The sequence below is a fragment of the Culex pipiens genome, chromosome 3 (genome assembly GCF_016801865.2).
Source record: "Culex pipiens pallens isolate TS chromosome 3, TS_CPP_V2, whole genome shotgun sequence".
NCBI classification, from domain to species: Eukaryota; Metazoa; Arthropoda; class Insecta; order Diptera; family Culicidae; genus Culex; species Culex pipiens.
In genome coordinates, this window is record NC_068939.1 from 71,540,795 (window position 1) to 71,566,993 (window position 26,199).

General features: G+C 36.5%; 1 protein-coding gene across 3 annotated transcripts in view; it reads left to right on the forward strand.

The window, feature by feature from the left end:
* The first annotated feature begins 544 nt into the window (after nucleotides 1-544).
* LOC120419542 (tyrosine-protein kinase Abl) overlaps nucleotides 545-26,199 on the forward strand; it is a 97,984-nt gene continuing 72,329 nt past the window's right edge. For 2 of the 3 annotated variants that reach the window (XM_039582252.2, XM_039582254.2), the window contains exon 1: nucleotides 546-1,694. In XM_039582252.2, the coding sequence (XP_039438186.1) occupies nucleotides 1,487-1,694 (208 nt within the window). In that variant the 5' untranslated portion in view covers nucleotides 546-1,486. Of the gene's footprint in view, nucleotides 1,695-26,199 lie in introns of all 3 variants that reach the window. The other variant, XM_039582253.2, reaches the window with a different exon arrangement.

The window sequence follows — 26,199 nt, forward strand, 5'->3', positions numbered from 1 at the left end:
TTTAAGAATTTACGAATTTAAGAATTTATGAATTTAAGAATTTATGAATTTAAGAATTTAAGAATTTAAGAACTTATTGATTTCTTAATTTTGTTTATAAATAACAATTGTTGTTAAAAGTTTTTGAATACAAATTTGTAATCTATTTAATTTTAACTTTTGAATATTTTCAATATTTTTTATTTTCCCCTCAAAGAACCTCAAGCGCGCACACCGTCAAACGCGCTCATACCGAACTGTCAACATTTCCTGTTGGGGGGGGGGGGGGTTCACGAAAAGAACACGCAACATTTCTTGACCGCGTTCCTTCCGATCTGCATACTTAGCTTGATGCTACAAAACATTTTACTGCGTGATCTATTCTGAGTGTTACGTCTTCAAATCTGTGACTTATTCAGTCCCGATCACACCCCACTGCTCCTTCATCTGTCAAACCTGTCAAAATCGCCCACACCTGAACCTAGTGGCGAAAACAAAATTCCACCCAACCTCGATCTCCCCCACACAAACCTTGTCAGCGATTCCAAAAGAAAGAAGCAGATTCTTGCTTGAGTCTGCAAACCGAACGCCAGCCGAGAGGACGTCGTCGCCCGTCGATTCGATTCCGTGAAGAGTTTGAAAGTAGTTTTTTTTTCGGTGTAACTTTTTTCTATTCCCCCCACATTCCCAATCCGGAACGGTTCCGTCGGGGTTTGTACGGGGACACTAGCGGAGTGCTTCGGGGAGTGGGAGTTCCGGATCGGTTGTTTTTTGTCGCGCGACGGTGAAAAATCTGGTTCTTGATACCGGGAGGAGTTGGGGGAAGTGATTTTTTGTTGGCTGGCGTCTGGCCAGGTTTGTTCCGGCGTTTCCGGGACCTTCCACGGTTGCGGTCGAAGAAGGCTGTGTGGAGTTTTTCGTGAAGAAGGGGGGTGGCACTAGAAGCTCTGAAGATTGGGTGTTTGATACTGGTCCAAGAGTGCCGAGAGTTGCTGGTCTTGAAGGAGGGAGGTGGAGGAAACAAGAAAACGAAGAATTTCATGTTTTAGCCGTGTCTGTGTGTGTTTGTGTATCGGTGCGTTTGTGTCTGTGTACGTGTGTGTTCCGCACCCAAAAGTCAAAGGGAGAAGCCAAGAAGAAGGAAGGAAAAAAAAAGTTTCTAAATTTAATTAAAGGAAGTGAAGATTGTGGCGTACAGCAAGCACCCTGTAGGAAGAAAGTGCTGGCGTTTTGGGGGCCAGAACCTGAGCAAGAGAGATTTGCGCTGGCAGTGAAAAATTTGTGACGGCCTTGCCGGGGAAACATGGCCGCCGGTGGCCACAACCATTGAACCCCAAAGCGGAGAAGAGAACGTCTACGTCTGCGGAGACGACCGAGAGTCGAGAGATCCGGAATCGCACCAAGAGAGAGAGGAGAGCGGTGATCGTCGGGCGGAACAACCCGCGCCGGGGGCGGGCATGCTGACCGGTCACTTCCGGCGTTGACCAGGGACACGAACGACCGTGAAATGGGAGCCCAGCAGGTGAAGGAACGCTCGGGCGCCGGAGCAGGAACCATCGGAACGGGAGGAAGTATCGGTGGGCTGAGCGGAGGAGGCGGAGGAGGGACGGCCTCGGCGCTCGGAGCCGGCAGCTCGATTCGGTCCAGCAGGAATAAACCGCGCGTGCCGAAGGATTCGCGCATCCTCGGGTCGAACATCTTCACGGAGCATAGTGGTGAGTTGTTGTTTTCGTTTTTATCAGACGGAGAGTGATAATTGGTAACCAATGTTTTCAATATGGTATGATCGTTGAATTGGTGATAAGGAGATAGATAAGATTATCTGGTTGGCGCTGGCAGGTTACAGTCAATTAAAAAACTGAAAAGATGCATTCAAACGTTATAAATGGTTACTGGATCATCAGATAACAAAGTTGTGCGGGAATTTTGCAACTTTTTTTATTTTGTTTGAACAATTTGAATTATTTGTTTAATTTTACGCAAAGAAGACTATAAACTTGGTCCGGTAGATCAAGTGCTATGGATAATGAATGATTCTTTAAAAGTTGGTCCTAACCTGAATTCTTGAAATAATGGTATTTGTTCCCTTTCTGTGAGAGAAAAGGTGAAAAATCACTCGATCACAACTTATTTGTTAATCCTTTACTTATTCATAAGGACTCAAAGTTTAAAACTAGACCAATTTCAGCGTGAAATTAAATTTTCATACCGCTTCCAATTCGGGCTAAACGATGATTTACCGTGTTTGGTCTCATTCGATCCTATTTGAATCTTATACAAAATTATTAAATAAAAGAAATTCCAATGCGTTGTTAATCAATACATTCCTACTCGTTTATGTTCCTTATTGGCGCCAATCAAGCTTTTGTAAGCCTTATCGGTTTGGGTCTTATTGAAAACGCTATTTTGAGGAAATATTTCCTTATAAGTTATTTCATAAAATTTATATTGTGTTATATTCGGAAGATTTTACATCCCATTATTTATTTTCAGAATGATATCTAAAACATCTATGAAAAAGAAAAAAAAGGTATTGAAGATTCAGAAGCTGTGCCCAGATAAGACTAACCTGATGATGTTATAAAATTTATAACAAATACATTTATTTTTCATAGAATTTCCTACAAAGTTTAGCTGCCGATTTTTTTTCAATGCTCTCTAATTTAGATTGTATTTTTGAACAACTTTTCTGCCCACAATAATAAATTTGTTCCATGTGCATTTTAAACTTATAAAAAACGCGTTGATTTTTTTAACCCATCATAATCACAAAATTTTATAAAATTCCATGCAATCGACATTTCTTGATTTTTTTTTAAAAGGTCCAATATTGTGTTTCATATGTTTATAGGACCTATTCAAAAAAAAGCTCTAGATTTTTGCAATCATCGTCCCAAAATTTTATTTTCGAATCCACAGATCAAAGGGTTGACTCTGTTTGGGTTTCTCAGAACGTTTTAAGTTCAGTTTTCAGTAACAACTTTTCGAAAGAGCGATACCTTCAGATGTAAACAAACTGAGTTTCATCAGTTTTGCATAAAGCCTACCAAGGTCTTCTGTGTGGCCCGCGGGCTGGACTTCAACTTGTTAAATCCGACCCATTTAGGATTCCTCGTATCAAGTTGACTAAATGATGAATAGGTTTGCTTTTATAAAGATAAATGATAAAAAATTTAAAAAAATATTTTAAAAGTATGAAACCAGAATTTAATTTTAATACCTAAAATATTTTGAAGGGTATAGAGTTATCTAAGCCCGCTCTCACGCACACTAGCACGCCATTTGTTTTGCTGGCTGGTACAAAATTTAACCTCAATCTTTTTCGTGTACGTACACGCAATACATGCGCACGTAGATAACTCTATGAGCAGTCTTAAATAAGCGTTATCACATTTTCAATGATGGTTTATAATACGTTAATAGTATAACAAATTAAATAAAGTTAATATAATAAAAAACTCTCATGTTCTTTGTTAAAACATAGATTCTATCTGTATTAAAAAGTAACTTCTATTTATTTGAAAACATTAGCTTGGAATGTCCTCTATATCATAAAAAATATTCAAAAGTTCTCAGAATCAGGTTAGTTCTGTGGACCCCTTCGGATCTGCCTGACAATTTTAAAAATTAAATTCAAATCATGGCCAAATATGAGCACCATAGGTTAAGAGAAAGTATGATAAAACGATGGTCAAAGTTAAAAGCACTGAATGTAATTTTTTTATTGAAATCACGACAGTACTTCATTTTTAAGACATTATTTCCTTTAAAACAAAAATTATAAAAGAAATAAAACAAATTAAACATAATCTGATGAATGGCGAATTTAGAGAAAAATACAAAGAAAAATATCTCGAATCAATTGTATTTATCTAGAATCAAAACTATCTATCAAGCAGAAGATACAAATTAGATTCATAAAAAAATCTAAAACATAATTAATATTGTCTAGGAAACAAGTTAGGATTATTTTGTTTTGATATATATTTATATAAATTTCGCTTCAAAATAAATATTTACACTCAGAAACGTTACTAACTTGTGTAAATTGTTTTTAAATGCAAATTGTCTTTAAAAATAGAACACAATTAAATCGAATTTAAAACAAATATAATAGCATAAATATCGGGATCCATTTGACAGTCAATTAAAAATGTTATTTCATTAAAATGTAATCAAAAATTGCTTAAAATTTTAATAGGAAAATTTCTGGTTCTGAAATTTTGCCGGGTGATCCCAAGTCGTCCAAAGAATTCATCCTCATGTTCAAATTGATGCATTTTTTTGTACTTTCTTGTCCTAAAATTCCATAGAAATAATATCGGGTTTACAATGAATGAATTAGATATTCATTTTGAACCAATAGTATACATAAAACTTAAATATACGAAAAAACGTTACTTAATCCACCTTTAGGTGGTTGGTGCCTTCCTCACATTCATAAAATCAATACATTCAGTACAAATAGCAACATTCCCCCTTAACATGTTTAACAAATCAACTTTAATACTCATTTCTTTTGAAAGGGATCGCAGACCTTCAATATTTCTGTATCATCGGCAAGGTCTGATAAAAACCTATCCAACGATAGTTCGCATGGAAGATTCAGACAATATTTCTAACACAATATCTGAAATCCAGTCTCCAAAAAGTGTATAAATAACACTTAAGTGCTAATAACTTTTGAAAGGGTTGTCAGATCTTCAATGTTTCAGGCTCATTTGAAAGGTATTTCAATTATCTAACCAACGACAGATCGCATGATGAACCCGGACATCATTTTCATTGAAATATCTGAGATTCGGCCTCCAAAAAGTGTATAAATGACACTTAAGTGCTAATAACTTTTGATAGGGTTGTCAGATCTTCAATGTTTTGAGCTCATTGGATAGATATTTTTAATACCTTTCTGAAAATGTATAACATGATAGGTTTTCTTACAAAAACCACCCTTTTTACAATCTTCCGGACATACGCCAAAATCGTTTTTTAGCATAACTTTTAAAGTACTTAACTAAACTTGCTGATTTTGAATAGAGACCTATGGGACCCGAAGACGGATCGAAGGAGACCTATACGGTCAAATCCGTTCATTCAGTCCGGAGATAATCGAGTGACATTACACACATCCACACAGTCATTTGCTCAGAACATGATTCTGAGTCGATATGTATACGTGAAGGTGGGTCTACGAGGTCAAATTAATAAGTTCATTTTTCGAGTGATTTTATAGCCTTTCCTCAGTAAGGTGAGGAAGGCAAAAATTATGTGAAAAAAAATTCACATGAATTTTTCTTTTGTTTCTGTATTCTTATCTTTGATTAAAAATAATGAAATGATTGGTGAAAATAAAATCAAGAATCTAATTGAAAATATTTTTCAGTTGTATTTTAAATATTGAATATTCTTTTTTATTGTTGAAATATTTAATATATTTTCTAATTTCTATTATTTTTTTAATTGTTTATGTTATGATCATTTTGTACTTCTAACTATTGCAAACATTTAACATTTAAAAACAAATATTTGTTTTTTTTTTTTTCAAATAAACGCTGATTTATCGAAGAACAACATCGTTTTCATTGTTTAGCAACAAAAAAAAAACTATGCTGTAATTTTAAATCGAATTGAAAAATGGTGTGCTTTATAAGATTTTATTCTGACAATGTTTGTTTCAAAATTCATTCAAATTAGTTAAAAAAATATTTGAAGAAAAGCTAAATGTTTCTATCTAAAAAGAGATTACTTTCCAAAAATCTTAAATTTTTGTTAACATAACTTAAAATAAAAAAAAATAAAAGTATCGAATTGAATGATTTTTTTTTGCATAGCTAATTTAATTAGACGGAAATTTATGAGATGGGATTGATGCGGAAGCATATTTTGTTAAAATTTTAAAATTGGAAATCAAAGTTGTGCAAAAGTAAAGTTTTAATAGTTTTTATAAGTGTTTCCCGTGTGGCCCTCAATACTGTGGAATTTTTTAAAATGGGCCGCGAGGTTCAGCTGGATGAGGACCACTGCTCTAGACCAAAGTTTCAGCACTGAAATCGCAAATGTATTACTGATCAGGCGTCTTATCACTGATCATAACGTTTCACAATAATTAAACAGTTTTTTAAAGCACTTTTATCCTTAAATATTTGAAAATATACACAAAAAAAAATGGGCGAAACCTTTGTTTATTTCTGTTTTGTGCCGTAACCTGACGGGAGTTACCTTTGTTTTGGTTGGGAGAGTGGCGAATCCTAGAGAGCGAAAATTGAGGCACGTTTTTCAAAAGATTTTTTTTTTTCAAAAGATGGTAATTTATTTTTCTCCATTTTTAATAGCAAAAATACCAGACATAATTTGAATTGTTATGTATGAAGAAATTAATGCTATTTTCTATAAAACTTTGATTTTTTAAATTTTTATCCATTTTTGTGGAAAAAGAATTTATTAAAGATACGAAATTTGTAATGTTGATTTTCTCGAAACGGCAGGTATCGCCCTTTTTGAAAGTTTGTTACTGAATCTTACCAAACTTTATGATGTACAACAGAGCTCAACCAACTTATCGGAACTCATACCAGATTGAATGACACCAACTCCCACTCTCAGTCATCCTTCGATCGATGAAAAGTTGAAGTTTGGTAGTTCTCTCCACCCTCAGCCTCTCAGTCCTCACGCCGAGTCATGTCTGTGCATGCTCCGAACAGGACCCGACCATGACTGATTGTACGCCGGTCGTTCCTCGCATGGGCAAAACTTTTTCATTCACATCTGTGTGGTGCATCATCGTACCAAAGGTACTTGGTGTGTTCCCGGGCAGACGGTAATAACAAAATTTATGCCATTTCAATAACAAAAACTGTTAAAATAACAGAAAATGTTATGGAGTTTTCTTGCAAAATCCATTTTTGCATAAGGGTTTAATAACAGTTTATGTTATCATAACAAAATTTGTTATTGGTCTGATATTGGTTGAAAGCCAAAACAACTTTGGAATAACATTTTTGGTTATGGAAGAAAAACTCCAACTGTTATTGGGTTGATCGGATTAGTTGTTAAAATAACAAAAAATAATAACAAAGATTTGTTCGAAGAATAACTTAAAATGTTATTAGTCTGTTATTACAATAACAATCCAATAACAAAAAAATCATAACGGCGAATAACAAAACTTGTTATAAATAACATAAAATGTTATTGGCCTAGTATTTTCAAATATCGAAAAATGTTATTCCCACGTTATTTCCGTCTGCTCGGGTTGCGTTGCGTTTACTCACAGCAGTAACAACAACAACAACAACTGTTACTCCTACGAGCAAATAGCAAAACCAATACAAGTAAAACGTGTTGAAGTTGCTGCTAGGACAAAACTCTCACATATACACATGGAAACGCTCTGCTGGATGCTGTGGCGCGGAGTACACAATTATCGATTGCAAATGCCTTTTATGCACTTTTTCGAGAATTTTTGGGTGGGGGAGTGACGACAAAAACGGGGATTTTCCCCGGAAAAATAGAAACATATTTTTCTTTGTTTTGTTCGTTCGCCCCTTTTTACAAATAATGCATTGCTTGTGATGCAGCAGCAGTAATACGTACGTAATTTAGGTGTATTTTAAACGAGAAGTCGTAAAATTGACGCTCATCTGGGTTGAAGTGAAAATATTTTTACAGCTTTTTTGATATAGCTATAAACAGCATAACTAGGTGTATTTAACAACGTGCTACCGAAAATAAATCCTTTCTAATAAATTCTTAATTATAAACGACGCCCAACCGAAAAAAAAATGCCACCCATTCCTCATCGACTGTGGTAATTAGAAAGCACATAAAATTTGATTGATTATCGTGCGACTGAATTATCCTCACACTAGTCAGTCATCATCGCCTCGTGGCCGCGTATAATCTCTGCACTAATGCTCACCAGCATTTTTGCTATTTTTACTATGACGACGAAACGAAACCGAGACATGCTCGAATGGTTTCGGGGTGAGCTTCCTTCCCAATTTGCTAAAAATAAAATACTTTCTTCAAGAGAGTTGTTGAGAAGTGCTGGAAAGACACGTGAGGACAGTAAAAACTAGCTACAGGGTAGTCGGCAGGCATCACTAGACGACAAAAGATACTTCCAAAAGTCGGGAACAATGTATAATCAAAAAAAATATGGAGAGAGTTTGAAAATAATAGGGGTTCCCCCTTTGGTGACAGCTTTGTCAGTCATGATGTGGCGTCCACCGGCTGGTAGACGAAAAACGAAAAATAAAACTCTTGATGAAGACGTTTCTTTTTTTTGTTCTGTTTTGAGAAAAAGGGTTCTTGAAGGTTGATTGGCAAAACCTAACCAATTTCTGAAAAAAAAAATTAATGTAACTATTATAATACAAATCAAATTGTTGGCAAAAATCTGAAAAATCGATGAACATCTCAGAATTTTTTTGCCTTCCTCATCTCAATGAGGGAAGGATACAAAATCACTCGAAAAACGAACTTCTTAATTTGACCTCCTAGACCCACCTTCACGTATACACCGGCTCCGTGGCTTAATGGTTACGGCTTCTGCCTCACAAGCAGAAGGTTCAGGGATCAAATCCCGGTCGGTACCATTGAAATTTAGAATCAGGAATTTGAACTTTGAATATGAACAAAAACGAAAATGAATCAGGTGGGATTCGAACTCACACCTTAGGATTGGTGGTCTGGGACGCTAAGCAGTCGACCATCAGAAGGTTTACACTCTAGCAGTGAAATGATCCGTAGTGTTGAAACATGCTATCTGATTTTGCCTGAGGGGATTGGAAGTCTAAATATAGATCGAGTTTCCTTCAGGTGCTTGCTTCTATGTTTAGGCGGGGCCGAACAATGCCCAGCGACCTCGGAATTGGACCGCAAGGAGCTCTGTCATTCTGAAATGGGTCGTTGGAAGCAGCGCGAGGGCTGTCACCACCTAATACCCGGGACTGAGATAAGTTGTATCAGCATTCGGCATATACAAAGTCTGATACAAATTGTACTTTCCCATAATTTCGCTACCGGTTAGCGGGTATTGGATTGAACCACACACACACTAGACCCACCTTCACGTATACATATCGACTCAGAATCAAAATCTGAGAAAATGTGTGTGGTGGGATGTTGATCAAAAAATTTTCACTCGATTATCTCGGCACTGGCAAAACCGATTTGGTCCGTTTTGGACTCATTCGATCCGTCTTGGTCATTCCAAGTCGCTATTGAAAATTATAATGTTTAGTTAAGTACTTCAAAAGTTATGCTAAAAACCATTTGGTTTAAAGACCGGAAGATTCTGAAAAGGGTGGTTTTTGTAAGAGACCCCGTCATGCTATACATTTTTAATAAAGATAATTGAAAGACATTTCCAACGAGCCCAAAACATTTAAGATTTGACAACCCTATCAAAAGTATATTAATGTGAGGAAGGCACCAACCACCTTATAAGAATCGTTTAGTACAAAAAAAAATCCCAAAAAAACCTTCTCTGAACCTGAAATGGATTTTATTTATATTGTTTAACCAAGGAAGCTATTTTGTGTCGATGGTTCACTCATACAAGGCCCGATACAAATTTGGCAGCTGCCTATACAAAATTGGTAGGTCAATATTCAAAAATCTGTATCTTTTGAAAGATTTTTCTTATCGATTTGGTGTCTTCGGCAAAGCATTGATGAGGACCAAAATCCGTACTATTATTCTTTTATATGTTTAAGGGGACAAAAAACCGCAACTTTCAAGCCAAACAGAAGTTATGGAAAATTGCCACCGAGTTATAATATTTATGTTTATCTTTATTTATTTTTTTATGTAAAATCAAATTTGCAATCAAAAAGTAAAAGATTTCAAGATATAGTCACTTAAAATTATTTTTTTACTGAAAAATTCCCGTCTTACGATTTCTAGATTTTTTATTTAGCTTTTTATTAAAAAAAAATACCAAATTAAGTATTTCTGAATTTTCAATTCTTTTTGATATATTTTTTTTGAAAAAAAAAAGATTTTTGAAAAAAAAACATTAAATTTGCAATTGAAAATTACCTGACACTTTTTTCAAGTTATAAGCATATTATTGTGAAATTATAAGTTTTATGCAATTTAAATAAAAGTCGAAGAAAAATCACTAATGCAAAAAACATTTTCGAAAAGCTGAAAAAAATCCTATTCCCTATTTTGGCATTGTTGATCAGACCGCTGGATGCCTCTTAAATCCTCTTAAAGCTGAAAAATTTGTAAATTTTAGTACATTTTTAGGTTAAATATAAAAAAAAAACAATTTGGAAGATCATATTTTGATGTAACATGAAATTTGCAATTGAAAATTACTTACACTTTTTTTTCTTGAGTTGAACCCTTTTAAAGATATTCAGGTAGAATAAGTCGGTACAAATTTATTCAAAGTTTTTGTCACCCACCCCCCACCCCCCCTTCAAAGTTGGCCCAAAAAATCAGGGGGCAAAACAAATATTTTTTCAAAAACTTAAAAATTTCAACAATCATCATGCAATCCTCTGAAATTGATTTACAATGCATACCCCTGCGTTTAAAGTCATTTTTGGCATGTTTGGGTTGATTTAAACATCTTTTGATTTTATAAAATTTGCGAGGTTTAGTATCGCAAAAAGTTTTTTTTTTCGCTAATTTTTAATTTTTGTTTAATCTTACTTTTTTAAAAACTAATGATTGCAAAAAAAAACTGAACTAGTGTAACAGTAGTTTATGCAACAAGTTGCAAAAAGAGGACTTTTTCAGCACGAGTCGTACATTTATCCAACGAGGTTCACCGAGTTGGATAAATACGACGTGTGCTGAAAAAATCAAGTTTTGCAACGAGTTCCATACAACATTTTTTGCAATTCCGAAAAACACCCATCGAGTGAAATTTTGAGTAAAATTTTCATGTATTTTGTCAATTAATTGTTTAAATTTAAAAAAAATGTTGAAAAGTGTTGTTTGAACTTTTCAGCACCCATTTTAGTGCTGAAAAGTAAATTTTTCAGAATTTATTTTGAAAAGTGTTGCTATTCGATTATGTTATTTTTGGTACAGAAAAGTAGGTTATTTCGTCGTTCAAGAATGACAGGAAAAAACTACCCTTATTCAGAATTTTGAGAATGCCATCAAATCGGGCGTCCAATTTTACATAAAAGTCCTTTTGACGCCAAATTTCCAAATCATGCAAATTATTGGAAAACCCGTCTTTTTGCGAATGTTCAAAAATGAAAGGGGTCGCATTGCCCCTCCGTCGACAGATTTCCAAAAATGGGCCTCGGATTCGTGATCAGGGACCAAAATTACTATACGGGTGGAAGGATGCGTGGACATACCGTACCAAACGCTTCTTTTTGCCATTATTTCTATCTATATTACTGAGCATGTAGGTCACAACTCAACCTTTCAAGATTATTTTTCCAGAAATTTAGAAAGATTTTTATATCAGTGTGAAACTTTCCTCAACTTGATTTGATAAATGCTATTTTTTTTGCCGCATCTTCATTAGTCGATGAGGAAAGATTGCTAGTTCTGCTACAATTGATCAACCACTTACAACCTTAATTAACATATCAAACTCACTAACTGCCCTATCAATAAACATACCACTAAGAGAAAAAAAAAACCACTCAGATGTTCTGCACGCGTTCAGCAAACCGCAAACATACCTTTGAAAGCAAAACTGCGCGGAGGAAAACTATCGCATGCCCCGGCGATGTTGTACGTACGATAACGATTACACCTTCAAACATAAATACTTTCCATCATTCCGGACATTCGATTGGATAGGAAACCTTCACCGCGAACCACGGCTTCCTGATCCAATAACATCAAACTTTCGCCGGTTCCTGATGCACCCCGGGTGGATCGCATTACAACTTTCGGAATTCCGAAGAAACAAACTTCAAACTTCCTAGTTGTTCATAGCCGTGTAAGTAAAGCTCGCTGTCTACATGTGTTCGTCGCGTGCCACCACCAAACAGCAAATCTTTACCAGAGTGTGCGGTTCGCCTCGGGGATAACTTCGCACTCCCGCACGTCCTGTCCCGGTCCTTGTAACAACCCCGGTCGTTGCCTTCACCTTGCACCACCGTTCGGATGAACACGGATTCACGTCCATCAACCCGTTTCACCAATACCCACAGGAGATCTAAAGCGGACTTCCTTCTGTGTATGCGGAGCCGCCAGGCAACAACTTCCGGATTCCGCTTCTGCGCAGTACGGACCACTACCGGCGGCGGCGTCCGTACTCCAACGAAAACTCCGCGTTGCTGTGTGGTGTGCGTTTGTTTTTCCCCCTTTGTTTGCCGTCCTGCTCGGAAAGGATTCGCGAAGGAAGGTCTTTGTGTCTCGCGGAACTCCATGGGATGGCTAAGGGTTGAGGGGGAGCTTGTCTGACGGACGGAGGTGTCCTGGAGACAAGAATCCTAGAAACGCAATTATACGTGTACGATTCCACTGTTGGATCCATCATCGTCGTGATATTCATCACCGTTCAGCATTCAACAATTCCAGACGGGATGGTGGTGGTGGTGCTGGAGTACGTACTTACGTGTGTTTTGTCAGAAGTACGGCGTCGAGTACAACTTGACGCTCTTCCTACGCAGAAGGGTACCGTGACTTTACTATTATATTATTACGCAGATTTATAGTATCTCGGAGTTATTGCGCAAAAAAGAATCTGACGACGTGCCTTCCGAGGTGCATTGCTATGCGAAGGACTATTTTTTTCGATTCAATGAACCGGTTTCATCAGAACCCAAAGTAAGTCAAAGTTACTCTAGTCTACAACTCCTATTAACTGGCAGTTCTGACTTTTGCAGAATTTTCGACGTTGCTTGATTTTTGAAGTCGGATAGACTGAACTTTCTTTCAAGCTTGTGGAATTGTTCAACTTTGCGTCAATACCTATACCACAAGCTCTCAAAAAGGCCGTGACGATGAGACAGGTGTTGAGCGCAAATCCGGAAGAATCGGTTACGGCGATGAGGTGTTGCAAATAATACCCGTTTTGTAACGGGTTAGAAAGTTGCATAAGTTATGCTTCGTCTAAACGTGAGCATTATTTAATCAAGTTATCAACTCTTTCAAAAGATATTGAAACGCCGATTAGTTGACGAACCAGAAACACAATAACAAAGAAAGCCTTCCCGACTTCCAATGGGACAGAGTGATACTTCTTATTGAGTTGTAACAAATCGATTTCCCCTTTCTGCTTGGCGAAGCAACGTCTCTTTCTTGAACGTCTCTTTCTTGAACAGCTGCAGCAGTCGTCCAAGTGCTGCGGGAGCTAAATTATCGAAGAATTTAAAAGGGGAAAAATGGCAAACCATCGTGGCGCTCGCCCTCGTGACTTGAGCGTTGATCCCACTACTAAATGACTTTCAGTAGTAGTGTGAGTTGGTGTTGATATCACGTTCCATACATCGCTGCTTATAGATTGGTCGTATGATCTAATCTACTTGTGGTTGGTGTGAGTGAACTTGATACATTTGACACGTTGTTTACCTTGTTCATGGTTATCGAATGTTGCAAATTCACTGAGAAATTTATTGTATTTGTGGAGTTTTGCTCCACGTTCTACAAATTCCAACATATGTCACGAAGATGCCTCGAAAGGTGTTCAAACGAATCCCATACCGGAGATAAGAGAGCACCGTTTTGGAAACATAAAGCCCCTCATTTTTCTCCCCCCGAAGTAACACAGAACGTGCTTCTGAAGTCACGTCACTAGTGGCACGTTTCGGAGAGCTCCACTTCTCACGGCACTTTACCCGGAGTGTGTTGTATACAAAGTAAATACCTGAACTCTGCGAACCCTTGTCACCCGCTACTGATGGCCACTCCGTGTGTCGCAACGATCCGTGAAAATCAGTAAATCTACGAGCTATACTGACCGTCCGGACTCATTTTCAAATTGAAGAAAATCTCCTCGAGGAAAAGTGGGGAACATTCCACGAGAAACAACAACGTGTAAACAATTAACTAAAGAGAGGCCATATATCTTTGGTCGTTTTCATCACCGACGTCGTCGTCGCTCGACGTCGTCTTCCCCAAGTCATGAACCATTTTTCCCCTGAAATTCGGAGCGGTGTGAATAAACTTTCCAACTCCGCGTAATGTTGCTCTTCAACACACAGACTTCGGTGCTGGGTGCGATGTGGCGGCAGCTGACCGTCCCGTATCACTGTTCAAACAGCGTTGACCTACGCAGGTTGTATCGATGTTCTTCCTCATAGTCCGCATGATTGTTGTGGATTGACAAAACTTGGAAGTTACATAAAAAAAATTGAACATTTTTGAAAGATCTCGTTGAAAATGGAACAATATGCAAATTTGGTATAGGGGCCATCCATAAACCACGAGGACACCTTTAGGATGGGGGGGACGTGCCCCCTAATTTCATAAAAAATCATAACATTTTTAAACAAGACCAATTTTGAAAAATATTTGCAACGGCCTAATAAAAAAATCTCGCCCGTGTGGATCAATGGTCCGATGGACTCTTGACTCACAATCCAGAGGTCGCTGGTTCGAATCCCGCGGCGGGCGCTCTAAAATTCTTTGTGTAAATATGGGTATTCGGCGCCGTCGCTCCCTGCCATACTTTCATACACTAAGGAGCCCAGGGCGGCGAAGTCCTTGTAGATAAAAAGGAAGACACTAGTGGTTGGTACTAGCAATGGTGGCCGACAGCTATAAAGTCAACTTCGTTTTCTAATTAAAAAATCGAAAAAAAAAAACATTTTCGCCTGCAATTTTTTTATGAATAGTCCTCAATACCTGTAAAATTTTTCCGGAGTCACCAAACCGATCAGTAAATTCCTTCAAAAGGTACAGATTTTCGAATATTTTCTATTTTTTATTTTTTTATCCAGCTGAAACTTTTTTGGTGCTTTTGGTGTGCCTAAAGAAGCCGATCTTTATGAAAAATTCTAAAGAAGCCGTATGCCTAAAGAAGTCGATCTTTACGAAAACACTATTTTTAAATCAAGAATAACATTTCAAAAGGGCCAAACATTTAATATTACGTCTTTTCATTAAAGTACTTTTTGATTGCAAATTTGATTTTACATCGAAACATGAAGTTGAAAAATTTTTGCAACTAATATTTCGATTTTTTGAATAAATCGGTATTGATTCAAAAATTTATAACTCGGTCAAAGATTTATTTTACTAAATCTGGAAAGATCTGAAAAGTTGGCATTTGATGTCCTCTATAACATTTTTTTTTTTTTAAAGATCCAACTAGTGTTTTTTTTTGCAAATCAAGTTTTAGTGACAAAAGGTGAAATTAAAAATCACCATTTTTTTTACCGTGTATCATTTTTGTCAGTGTAGTCCTTATCAATACAAACAACTTTGCCGAAGACACTGAATCGATCGAAAAATTCCTTCAAAAGTTACAGATTTTTGAATTTTCATTTTCATTGCATGGACAGCTGCCAAATTTGTATGGAAAATTATATAGACAAACTAATGATGCAAAATGGCTTCTTTGGGCATACCGAAAGCACAAGTTTCTGCCGGATTAAAAAATACAAAAAAATCGAATGATGGAAATCTCACAGAATTGCTCATATAAATTTGAGCATTTTTGTATGACTCAACACGGGGAGACCGGCCGGGGCAAATCTGAGAAATTCTTGGTTAATTTAACTTAGTATGGGTTAATTTTTTACACAGCTTTTTTTCAACAATCGATTGTTGATTTTGTTAACTCGAAATTGCTGACCACCAGTAACTAAAAGTAACTAAAAAAATAGTTGGAATTGCCATTTTTTTTGGTTAAATGGCTAAAAAAAATTCTAGCAGTCGACTGCTAGAATATTTTTTTCAGAAAATTAAATTAAAATTTGTTGTTTTCAGCTAAAATATTGTGGAATATTCTGTGAAAAACTGGCTGGGCCATATTTTTCAACTATTTTTCAACAATATTTTTCGTTGTATCAACAGTAATATTTTTGCAGGCAGCAAATTATTAGTGGTTTATAACAAAACATTTCTTAATTAGATATAGTTTATGTTAGTGTCGATATATATTTTCTTTTATTATCTAACGATACAGGTTGGGCCGAATTTCAAGCAATATTTTTAACTAATTTCTTACTTGAATACAGAAAAATATTCGTACATGTAGTCAATAATTAGCTGTGGTTAGCAATATTTTTATTGAATTTGCAGTTAATTTTATAATAATGCCTCACAAATTAATGCTGGGTGTTTTTTAAATGCGAATATAAAAAAATTAATTTTTTTTGCACTAATTTGCTTTTTTTTGCATGAAGTTATTAAATTACTGTTAAAACGCATAAACACATTTTTTTGATGGTTAAGTTTTCTAATTAAAATCACAATAGATAAATTGTTGTTAAAAATAAACCCATACTTACTTAGATTAACCAACATTTTGTTAAATTTGCCCGTGCAAGTATTTTCGTGCAAGAGTTCGCCCGCCTCTTCCTTCCACTGCCCTTCCCTTTCCTTCAAACATTGTCATGAAGTCCCCTCGCATCAGAGGTCCTCATGACGAATGTCCTCGTCTTGCTCTTCATAATTAATCACCTGCAAAGAAATCATCAACAAACTTACTCACAAATTGCACCTCCACAGTTGCAACAGTGTTCACTTCGATATGCCACTCCAGCATTAGCCAAATAGTGTGATTTTCACCTTTCACATCCGCTCACTCCACAATTTACAACACAAACTCAACAAATCGACCGCTCTTGTTCGAATCCTGACTTCAAATGACAGACGTAAACAAAACCAAGTTCATTTTTTAAATATTTAACCAATTGTTAATTTTATTCAAAGCTAACAGTCGAGCACGTTCATTCGAGTTCGGGAAATCTGTTAGCTTTTCGCCTCTAGCATTTTCAACAAACAGGTTACGTTTTTGTTAAAATTTCGGAAAGTAAAATCAACAATTTTGATTGTAAAAATTTCTGGGCACAGTCTCTCCGTGAAGTTGTATTGTTTCTTTGCCAAACGTCAGCTTGACATGTGCCATCAAATTTGTGCGATGAAATGTTTCCAAAAAATCCACCAAAATTGCATGCTTAACAACACGGCTCCAATCTCAACGCCACACTTAATGTCACCCCTGATGACGGAACCTGAATGTAGACACACAGGTGACCATCGTGGACATTAACGGCGCCCGCCTTGTCAGAACGTAGGTAGAACAGGACACCCTGTGAAACTTGTTTCAGCTTGAGTAGCTATGCGTTTCACAAGTGATGATTTTTAAGAACTCTATAATTTATCGAACCAAAATCGCTTCTTGAGCAAAACTTCCCCAGCAAACTCCATTCCCATGACATTATTTCTCGTCTCCTCCGCTCAATGGCGCCATGATTAGTCACGCGAAATGTACAACCCGCTTCTGAAACCCTTCTTGCACGGCTCCCGTCATTGAGCTGTCCCGTCTTAACCCATTCATTGATGGCAGCACATGACTCTCTTTCAGCGAAAACTCGCGACATTGCAGTTTTGCGCCGCCGCTGTCAAAAGGAACAAACGACCACGGTGAAACCCGAAACGGTGTACAAATGGTTGTTGTTGTTGTTTGAAGACAGTTGACATAAGCACGCACACGTTGCTGCCAGCTGGTGGCCGCGGCGACTTTCACGCCCGGACTTAATGTGAGGTTATAAATCACTTCGTTTAAGACATAGAAATGATTTGACTGCGCCCGCGCCCGCGAGGGTAATTTTGCACAAGTGTGACCAACTCGAGGTGATCTTGGCGGAATCTATTGAGTTGATTTACGGCCGCAAGAATGCAGTGGGAAGGGAGATTACGGGAAGAGTTGGATTGAACTTGACCGTCTTGGAGATTATGCAACTTCAAAGAAGCTTTAATCCGCACGCATTCAATATAGGGTAAGTTCAAAGAATTTGTGAATAGAAGATATCTCTTTGAAGATGCTCAGCCGATATTGACTAATATAAACATTCTTGGAAAATCATAATCCTTCACTAACAGTCATCAAAGAGTTCCAGACCTTGCCAAGCAAGCGCATGTGGTCCTCAATACGGAAACATACACTAGGGTTATTATGTAAATCCAAGAATTTCATCTGACTAGCTTACTTTCTCGATTAGTCATGTACGCAGCTATAAGGAATGGTCTGCCTTTGTGGATCAATCGGACCGCGCACTGGACTCACAATCCAGAGGTCGCCGGTTCGAATCCCGAGGCGGACGCAAAAAATTCTAAGTGTAAAATATAGGTATTCGGTGCCCTCTCCCCGTGCCCATACCTTCACACTTAGGAGACCCGGGAGGCGGAGTCTTGTCGCAAAAAGAACGATACACGCCTGTGGAACCGTAGACGAAACCGCAAGGTTTAAGAGGGCCACATTATAAGGTGTTACGTCGATTCCGTTTTCATAAGGAATGTCGCCCTCTACCTACTCAAAGCAGCTGCCAGTGCCGTTGATGTTTGCTTATTTTACCCGTCCCATGGCCACGTTATGACCTTCCTAATTAATTCCATCAACAAACAAACACAACATCGGCCTAACCCTACCGTCGCCGACGACAAGCATTGCCGTCCGGACATAAAAGTGCTCACTCTATGCTCGCCTCGCACTATTATTGTCGTGTTGTTCTGGGATTCCCAGAATCACAAACATCACGCATAGTCCGCTCTGGACCCCAAGAGATACTGTGTGAGATAATGCTAATTTCTTCCCTCCAAATTCATTAAAATTCCTTCCTCTCACGCAAGACCGGGCAATTCTTGGAGACTTGGGGACGCACCTTAACTGTAGCTACTCCGCTGGGGAATTTTGTTTGCGAGAGAGAGAGACAATGAAACGACCTCTAATGTCCGGTCGTTCTCAGCCACCGCGGACACTAACTGCTGTGCACACTGCGTGGGGAGGTGGAGGAGGTCAACCTGACCTCTGAGCGTCGCGGTTGTACGAGCTTGTCTCATCCTTATCCAATAAACAAAAAAAAAGTAAACAAATCACGTGAGCAATTACCAAAACCGGAAATGGATTTTATTTGTATTTTTTTATTTGGCTCAAACTTTGTGGGGGCCTTCCCTATGACCAAATAAGCTGTTTTGTGTCATTGGTTCACCCATACAAGTCTCCATACAATTTTGGCAGCTATCCATACAACAATGGTACGTACATATTCAAATAGCTGTAACTTTTGAGTGAATTTTCTGATCAATTTGGTGTCTTCGGCAAAGTTGTGGGTATTGTTGAGGACTTTTGAGAAAAAAATAGGTACACGAAAAAGAAATTTGCAGATTTTTTAATCAACTTTTTTTTCACTAAAACTCAATTTCCCAAAATATGTATTTTTTGATTTTCGAGATTTTTTGATATGTTTTAGGGGACAAAAATCCGCAACTTTTGAGCCATAGAGAAACATGGTCAAAAAATCTGCCGCCGAGTTATGAATTTTTGAAAAAATTGTGATTTTTGGAAAAAATCGAAGTTTCATGCAAAAACAAGTTTGACATTATTTTTTAATGCAAAATTGAATTTGCAATCGAAAAGTACTTTACAGATTTTTTGATAAAGGGCTCCGTTTTCAAGATATAGCCACCAAAAGTTTGATTTTAGCGAGATATTTGCAGTTTTTCGATTTTTAAAAATAGTGACCATGAGTGACCATTTCTAAAAATATTTTGCCATTTCTAAAAATAAATTTGCTATAAAATTGTCTAAGAGACATTGAAGATTGGACCTCGGGTTGCTGAGATAGAGTCGCTTTAAGAAAAAGAAACACGATAATTGAAGTTTTCTGAATCTCACCAAAACAACTCACCATTTTCTAATGACGATATCTCAGCAACATTGAAACATTCGTGAAATTTTCCGATCTTTTCCAAAAAAATATTTTGAAATTTTTTCATTTTTTGACCATGTTTCTCTATGGCTCAAAAGTTGCGGATTTTTGTCCCCTAAAACATATCAAAAAATCTCGAAAATCAAAAAAATACCTATTTTGGGAAATTGAGTTTTAGTGAAATAAAAGTTGATTAAAAAATCAGCAAAAAAAATTTCCGTGTACCTATTTTTTCTCAAAAGTCCTCATCAATACCTACAACTTTGCCCAAGACACCAAATTGATCAGAAAATTCACTCAAAAGTTACAGCTGTTTGAATATTTACATACCATTTTTGTATGGACAGCTGCCAAAATTGTATGGGGACTTGTATGGGTGAAATAATGACGCAAAAAAGCTTATTTGGTCATAGGGAAGGCCCCCACAAAGTTTGAGCCAAATCAAAAAATAAAAAAAATAAAAATGGTCGAAATCGGCCGATTTCGTAGAGAGTTGCTCACGTGTTAACGCTTGTTGAGCTGTTCCAACGAATCATCTTGGCGGTTAACTTCACGCAGTGGGGCTGACCACTGAAAAAAAGGATGCTGGGAGTGAGCTACCTTATGTTCTCAAGAATTCTTTTGATAAATTGACTTCGTTAGTATGGTAATTCCATTGTGACAACAGGCCACACCGCCAACGAGATACCACTGAATGACGTTACTGCAATTCCACACCACCCAACCAGCGTTAGAGCATCCGCGCGTCGTGTGGGACGGAAGAACATCGTGTTTGTTTGCTTGGGCCGGCTCCGCACCAAACAAACCGAGACCAACGACTGTGTGAAGTGGCCACCGCCATGCTGTGGGGATCATAACCATATAACGGCAAGGAATGTGGCGCAGGGTAACAGCAGCAGAAACACTTCATTTGGACACAGAGAGACACCGAATTTGGGGGAGCGATGCTTACTTTCTCTGGAATGTGGGAAGTGCTATTTAAGGGGGGAGGGTGATTAGATAATTTTGAGGAGAGAATAGTTTTTTTTTTCTGTGCAGAGTTTCTTTTGGTTGATGTAACACGTATGGAGGCTGTCATCCAAACACGTTACGTTAATTGAAACATCGATTTGATGATCTTAAAATTCACAATTAAAAACATGGATTGATACTAGAACACAACACTCTGAATAAAATCAATTTACAATCTTTTTTTTTTTTATTGGGAATGATAATTTCATATGCTATCAGTACCAATGTATTAAATTGTTCACACCAACTCAATCTTTTTTTCTAGTTTTCCGCAGTTTAGAAAGGATTTTCTTAACGATGTGGTGTCTTCGGAAAAGTTGTGGATTTCAATTATGACTATTCGGGAAAATAGGAGCATGGAAAAATTTCCATTAACTTTTTATCAAATAAAGTCATTTTTTTTCATTTTGTGATTAAGTCCAGACTCGATTATTATAAGCCTTCATTATCCGAGGTTTCGATCATTCGAATTTCGATTATCCGAAGGTTTGTATGGGACTACGGATAATCAAACCAAGAACAAAAAAAGATCTGTATTTTTTATTTTCTTACTATTGCCATCAAATTCGATTTCTGCAACCCCATTTTAGTTGAATTTGAGTGGTTGATTGCATATTAAATTAAAAAAATCATATTTCATCACCGCCATTTTGGCCGCCATGTTGGATTTAAAAATTCTAAACCACTTTAGAGCAGTTAAGCTCTACCCTAGTAACATTTTAGGTTTTAAGTAGGCCATAAAAGCCCATTTAGGCCGTATGAGGGTTTCGAGAACCATGATAAAACCTGTAAGTTTAAAAATGTTACTAGGGTATTTTCAACCGATGATATCTTCGAAACTATTGATCCGATTTTTAATGTGAAGCAGTGAAACGTAAAACTTTCTCTACCGGAACTTCTACAATACATATACATTTCAAAAGGGCTTACATAGAATATTGAATTTTTGAATTGTACCTAAGTCATAATTTAAAAAATCTGAAAATATGTTGTTCAAAAGGTTGAGAAAATTTCTCACGAGTTTCACTATGTAACTTTAAAAATCGGATGAATAGTTTACATAACCTAATCGATCCGAAGCTTTATCGGAGAGATTTTCGACACTTTATAAAAATTACTATTCAAACAATATTCATAGCTTGGTGAAAAACAAAACATCCGTCATACCTTAAGTCAGAGTGGCCACTCAAGTCGGTAAATTGGGATAGTCGAAAAAAAAAGTCGGAAAACGATATTTGCACGTCAAGAAAAATCAGAAATTTGTAATTTTGCTTCAAAAAGTCTGGAAAACTCGGCTATCCAATGTGTACTTGATTGAAAAATATTTTCTAGAGCCTTTTTTTTATTTGGAACATTTTATAAAACTTTTCTTTAAACATTTCATCACAGCACTTTATTTTAATTATGGGTTCTTTTCACTATTATACTTGAGTAATTAAAAATCCTGATTATGACGGCAAACATATATCTTCTATATACATAAAAAATTTCGACGGTTTTGTTCAAACGCGCATCAGTTGACATAAACTTTGAAAAATATTTGCAACGGCCATCAAATAAAAAAAAAACTTTTTACACGATTTTTTTTTATATTTGAATTGTAAACATTTTTTTTAATTTTATTTTATTATTATTGTTTTGTTATGTTATTGTAGCTATTTTTTAGTTAGTTGTCTCAATTAACGAGCCTTTCAGCCATAAACGCGCTTCGATTCAATATTATGATATTTTTTATTATAATAAGGAAAAGACTCTAAAAATCTAAATAAAATTTAAGTAATGTTTTTCCACTCACCTTTCTATATTAGTCAAAGCCAAGGAACAAAAACATTTCAAAAAGCGAGTGAATTTACTTTTTAACATTTTAACAACTTTATTTATGTCTCAAGTGTGTTTTTATAATTAATGCTTGTGAAATGTCATGAATTTTTTTTCGAAATTTTATGAGATTTAACATTAGATGATGATGTTTGTTATGTTTTATTTTTTTTTTCGAATTTATTTTGATATAGTTTTAATTTAAATTGAAATTTGATTTTTCCCTGGGCCTTGTAAAGTCAAGGGGCATGATTTGATCCTAGTGCATTAGTTAAAATTTGGGTATACATCCTTTTTAATAAGCACTATGGACACCACCTCATGCTACGAGAACTCGCTTTGTCGCAGCCCCAGGGCTTAAGCGTTGACCGTTAAGCTGTCTTCGTGAACTAGGAGGTTCTCCGATAGTGAAAATATCACAATTACACAAGACACCGCTGCTTCTGTGACTTTTTCACTATCACAATGTGGGATTTAGGTGGGACTTTAGGATAGTACAATTGATTTGTTGCTTAGCATTAGCATTTAAAATCAATCTGTATGCTTTCCAAATCTATTTGATGATAAATTTAGTTGCAATTGTTAAGTTAGAGTAATGCTGTCAATAAACTTTGATTGATGTAGAATACTAGGCATTCTTTAATGTCAAATTGTCCATAGAGTCTCGATCAATCAATAATGTAATGATATCGGACAAAATTCGTTGATCTGTTGAACTAACTGTTTTCGGATTATGGTTGTATCGACCATTGTTGCGAATCGAGGAACTACGGATCTTTTGACGTAAATGGTCATTTCTTTTTCAAATCGCGATTTCTATCCTACTTTATACTACTTTTTTGATAGAAGAAGTACTACAACAGTTAAAGGAACGTTTACTTTTGAACATTAAGTTTAGAGGATTTTAGATTAAAATTTAGATTTTCAATCCAAAGTAGTAAGCAAATGAATATTTGGACTTAAATGAATAATTGAATAAGTTGGACTTATGAATAACACACAACTGTGCATTTATTCTAGAGTCAGATCCATACAGCGTCAGTGTTTATTTGGTCGAAGTGTACTAATTCATTGGCAGATCTGATTCTAGTTGTAGTGTACGACAAGACTACTGACGGACGTGACAGGACGAGGGCCCAGTTTAGAGGTTTCAACATCAACGATGTGCGGCTGGATCACCCTCCCAAAAAAAAAAAAAAAAAAAAAAAACTAAAAAAAAAATAAATAAAAAAAAAATTTAAATTGAAATTTGATTTTTATTTTCCAGTTGTTTATTAGGATATTTTCATTTGTAGACAATATTCCTTTTTATAAACTCCTTTTGACGATCGCAATCTTTGAAAAATATATCGGAAAAAGTCGGGAACTCAAAATTCGAATTTGAGTAGCCACCCTGTTATTGTATTAGGTTGTAGCCCAATACTTGGCACTTTTTGTCCACTAAAACATATGAAAAATAGAAAGTTCGACGGGTGTAAAGCTTGTCAAAATCGAGTTTTTGTGATAAAATAAATTGAAAAATCAAAAATGGGTATTTGTGTGTGTGACACCAAATTGATCAGAAAATCCCTTATTAAGATACAGATTTTTGAATAATGGATTTTCTATGGACAGAAAATTAAACAGTTTTTTTTTACGAAATTCGTGAGAACTGCTCAAGTTAAGGTTTTATTTTGGAGACATAATCGTATTTTCTGACTTAATTTTGAGATATATTGTATATATAGATACTGAATTTCATTGGAACTTGGTCTAATTCTGTACTTCTTTTTAAGGTCCGAATGTTTTAATTTTCGATAATTTCACATTGACTAATTCATAACTCCTAAATTTATGAAACTTTATTGCAGCTTAAACTCATTTAGATTTAACGTTTGACAATATTTTGTTGGAAATATGCATTTTTGAAGAAAATCAAAGTTTTTTTCATCTGTAAAAGACAGTGTTAAGGGCAATGATTTTTTTCAAACATTTTTTTGTAAAGTGTAAAATTCGGCATTCAACCGATACTATGAATGAAAGATCGAATCAACACGTTGATTTCGATATACATTGAATTATAGTTTTCAAATCCTTGCACTTCTTTTCATATTATGTTACAGCATGAAGTTTTTTTTTGTTTTTTTTTGTCGCCATGGCTCTTCGAGCATTTTTAGCATTTTTATGTAGCTTTCTGTTAAGTATATTCAACCAGACTATAATTCTACATTCCATCCATCCCAAGTCTCACAGGTTCAATAAGAAGTAATCTATCGCTCGCCTAACTACCCATGTTTTATAGGCTCACAACTCGAATTCGACTTCCATACATGGAATATCCGTTTCTAAACGCTGCTGCCGCTCACACCACACCCCAATGTGTGACGTTCCGTTGGTTCTCCGTTCCCATACAAGTGTGCGCAAAACTTTGCACAGAAGCTGCTAAAAACCAGCAAACATAAAAAATCTCACACCGGCAAGTGCACCATCGCGGAGGTCTCTTCGTCAGAATCCACAACAACACCCATCATGCATGCTACAATCACATCGACACAAACACCAGATGGATCAAGGTCACATCGGCAAAACGCTCTCCGCTCTCTCACACACACGCGACTCTCGTGTTTTATTATGATTGCCATTGCCATTGCTGGGAGTTTTTTTTTTTTTTTGCATGAGAGGCCGTACATCTAGCACTATAGTGCTATGTAGGGCCAACTTCTGATCGGTGAATTGTTGCTCTTTTGGGGCACCTTTTTGGCGTGGCCTCCGTTCCGATTCATTACACCTGATTATGTTTTCTTCTTCTTTGTTTCCAACCGAGTTCATTTCTGGGGCAAACCGTCAGTGCGCTGGTTGGTTATTCATGATGATCGCGGCAAGTTTATTGATTAATTTGCAGTTTCGGGGTGCGTTTATTGACGGGGGCTATTTTTGGATTCCAGCGAAGAAGTTATACTGCTGGAGCGATGTTTTCGTTTTGTGGCGACATTAAATTTCTCGTAGCGCGCGTTAGCCTTCCCCTCTGTCGTTTCAATCATTACTAATTAATGTTATTTTCTCCTTCTCTTTGCTTTTCGTTCTAGGTGAGTGTCGGATCGACCTTCGTTTCATGGACATCTCCAACAGCGAACGTTTGGGTGCTGGATGTGTGACTAACAACTGCAATATGGTATGGATCGCAGAGTTGTCTATTTGGTTGAAAAAGAGTCTACATAGATGTCTTTCTTAGGATGCAGTACAATGATTTTGTCCTTTTTAAGTTTTTTTTTTTTTACCAGACAACATTCTCTCCAATCATTTTTAATTTATTTAAAAAAAAAGCCAAAAAGACGATATTAATGTAATTATCGTAGTTTTTCACACCGATAATATTTTAGAAATTCTTTTTTTTCAATTTAAAATGCGAAATTTGACTTTTTAAACCAATTCTTTTCAGGGAAACTTCGCATAGACGCCCTTGCTCCCATCACGTTACTAAGGGTATGAAGCGACGAGAAAGGATGCTTTCTTTGGGCTTGCGCGATTGTTTTCGATTAGATTAGATTAGGGTCTAACTTGATATCACTTGGTGTTATAATTTTCAAATCATCTACCAAAA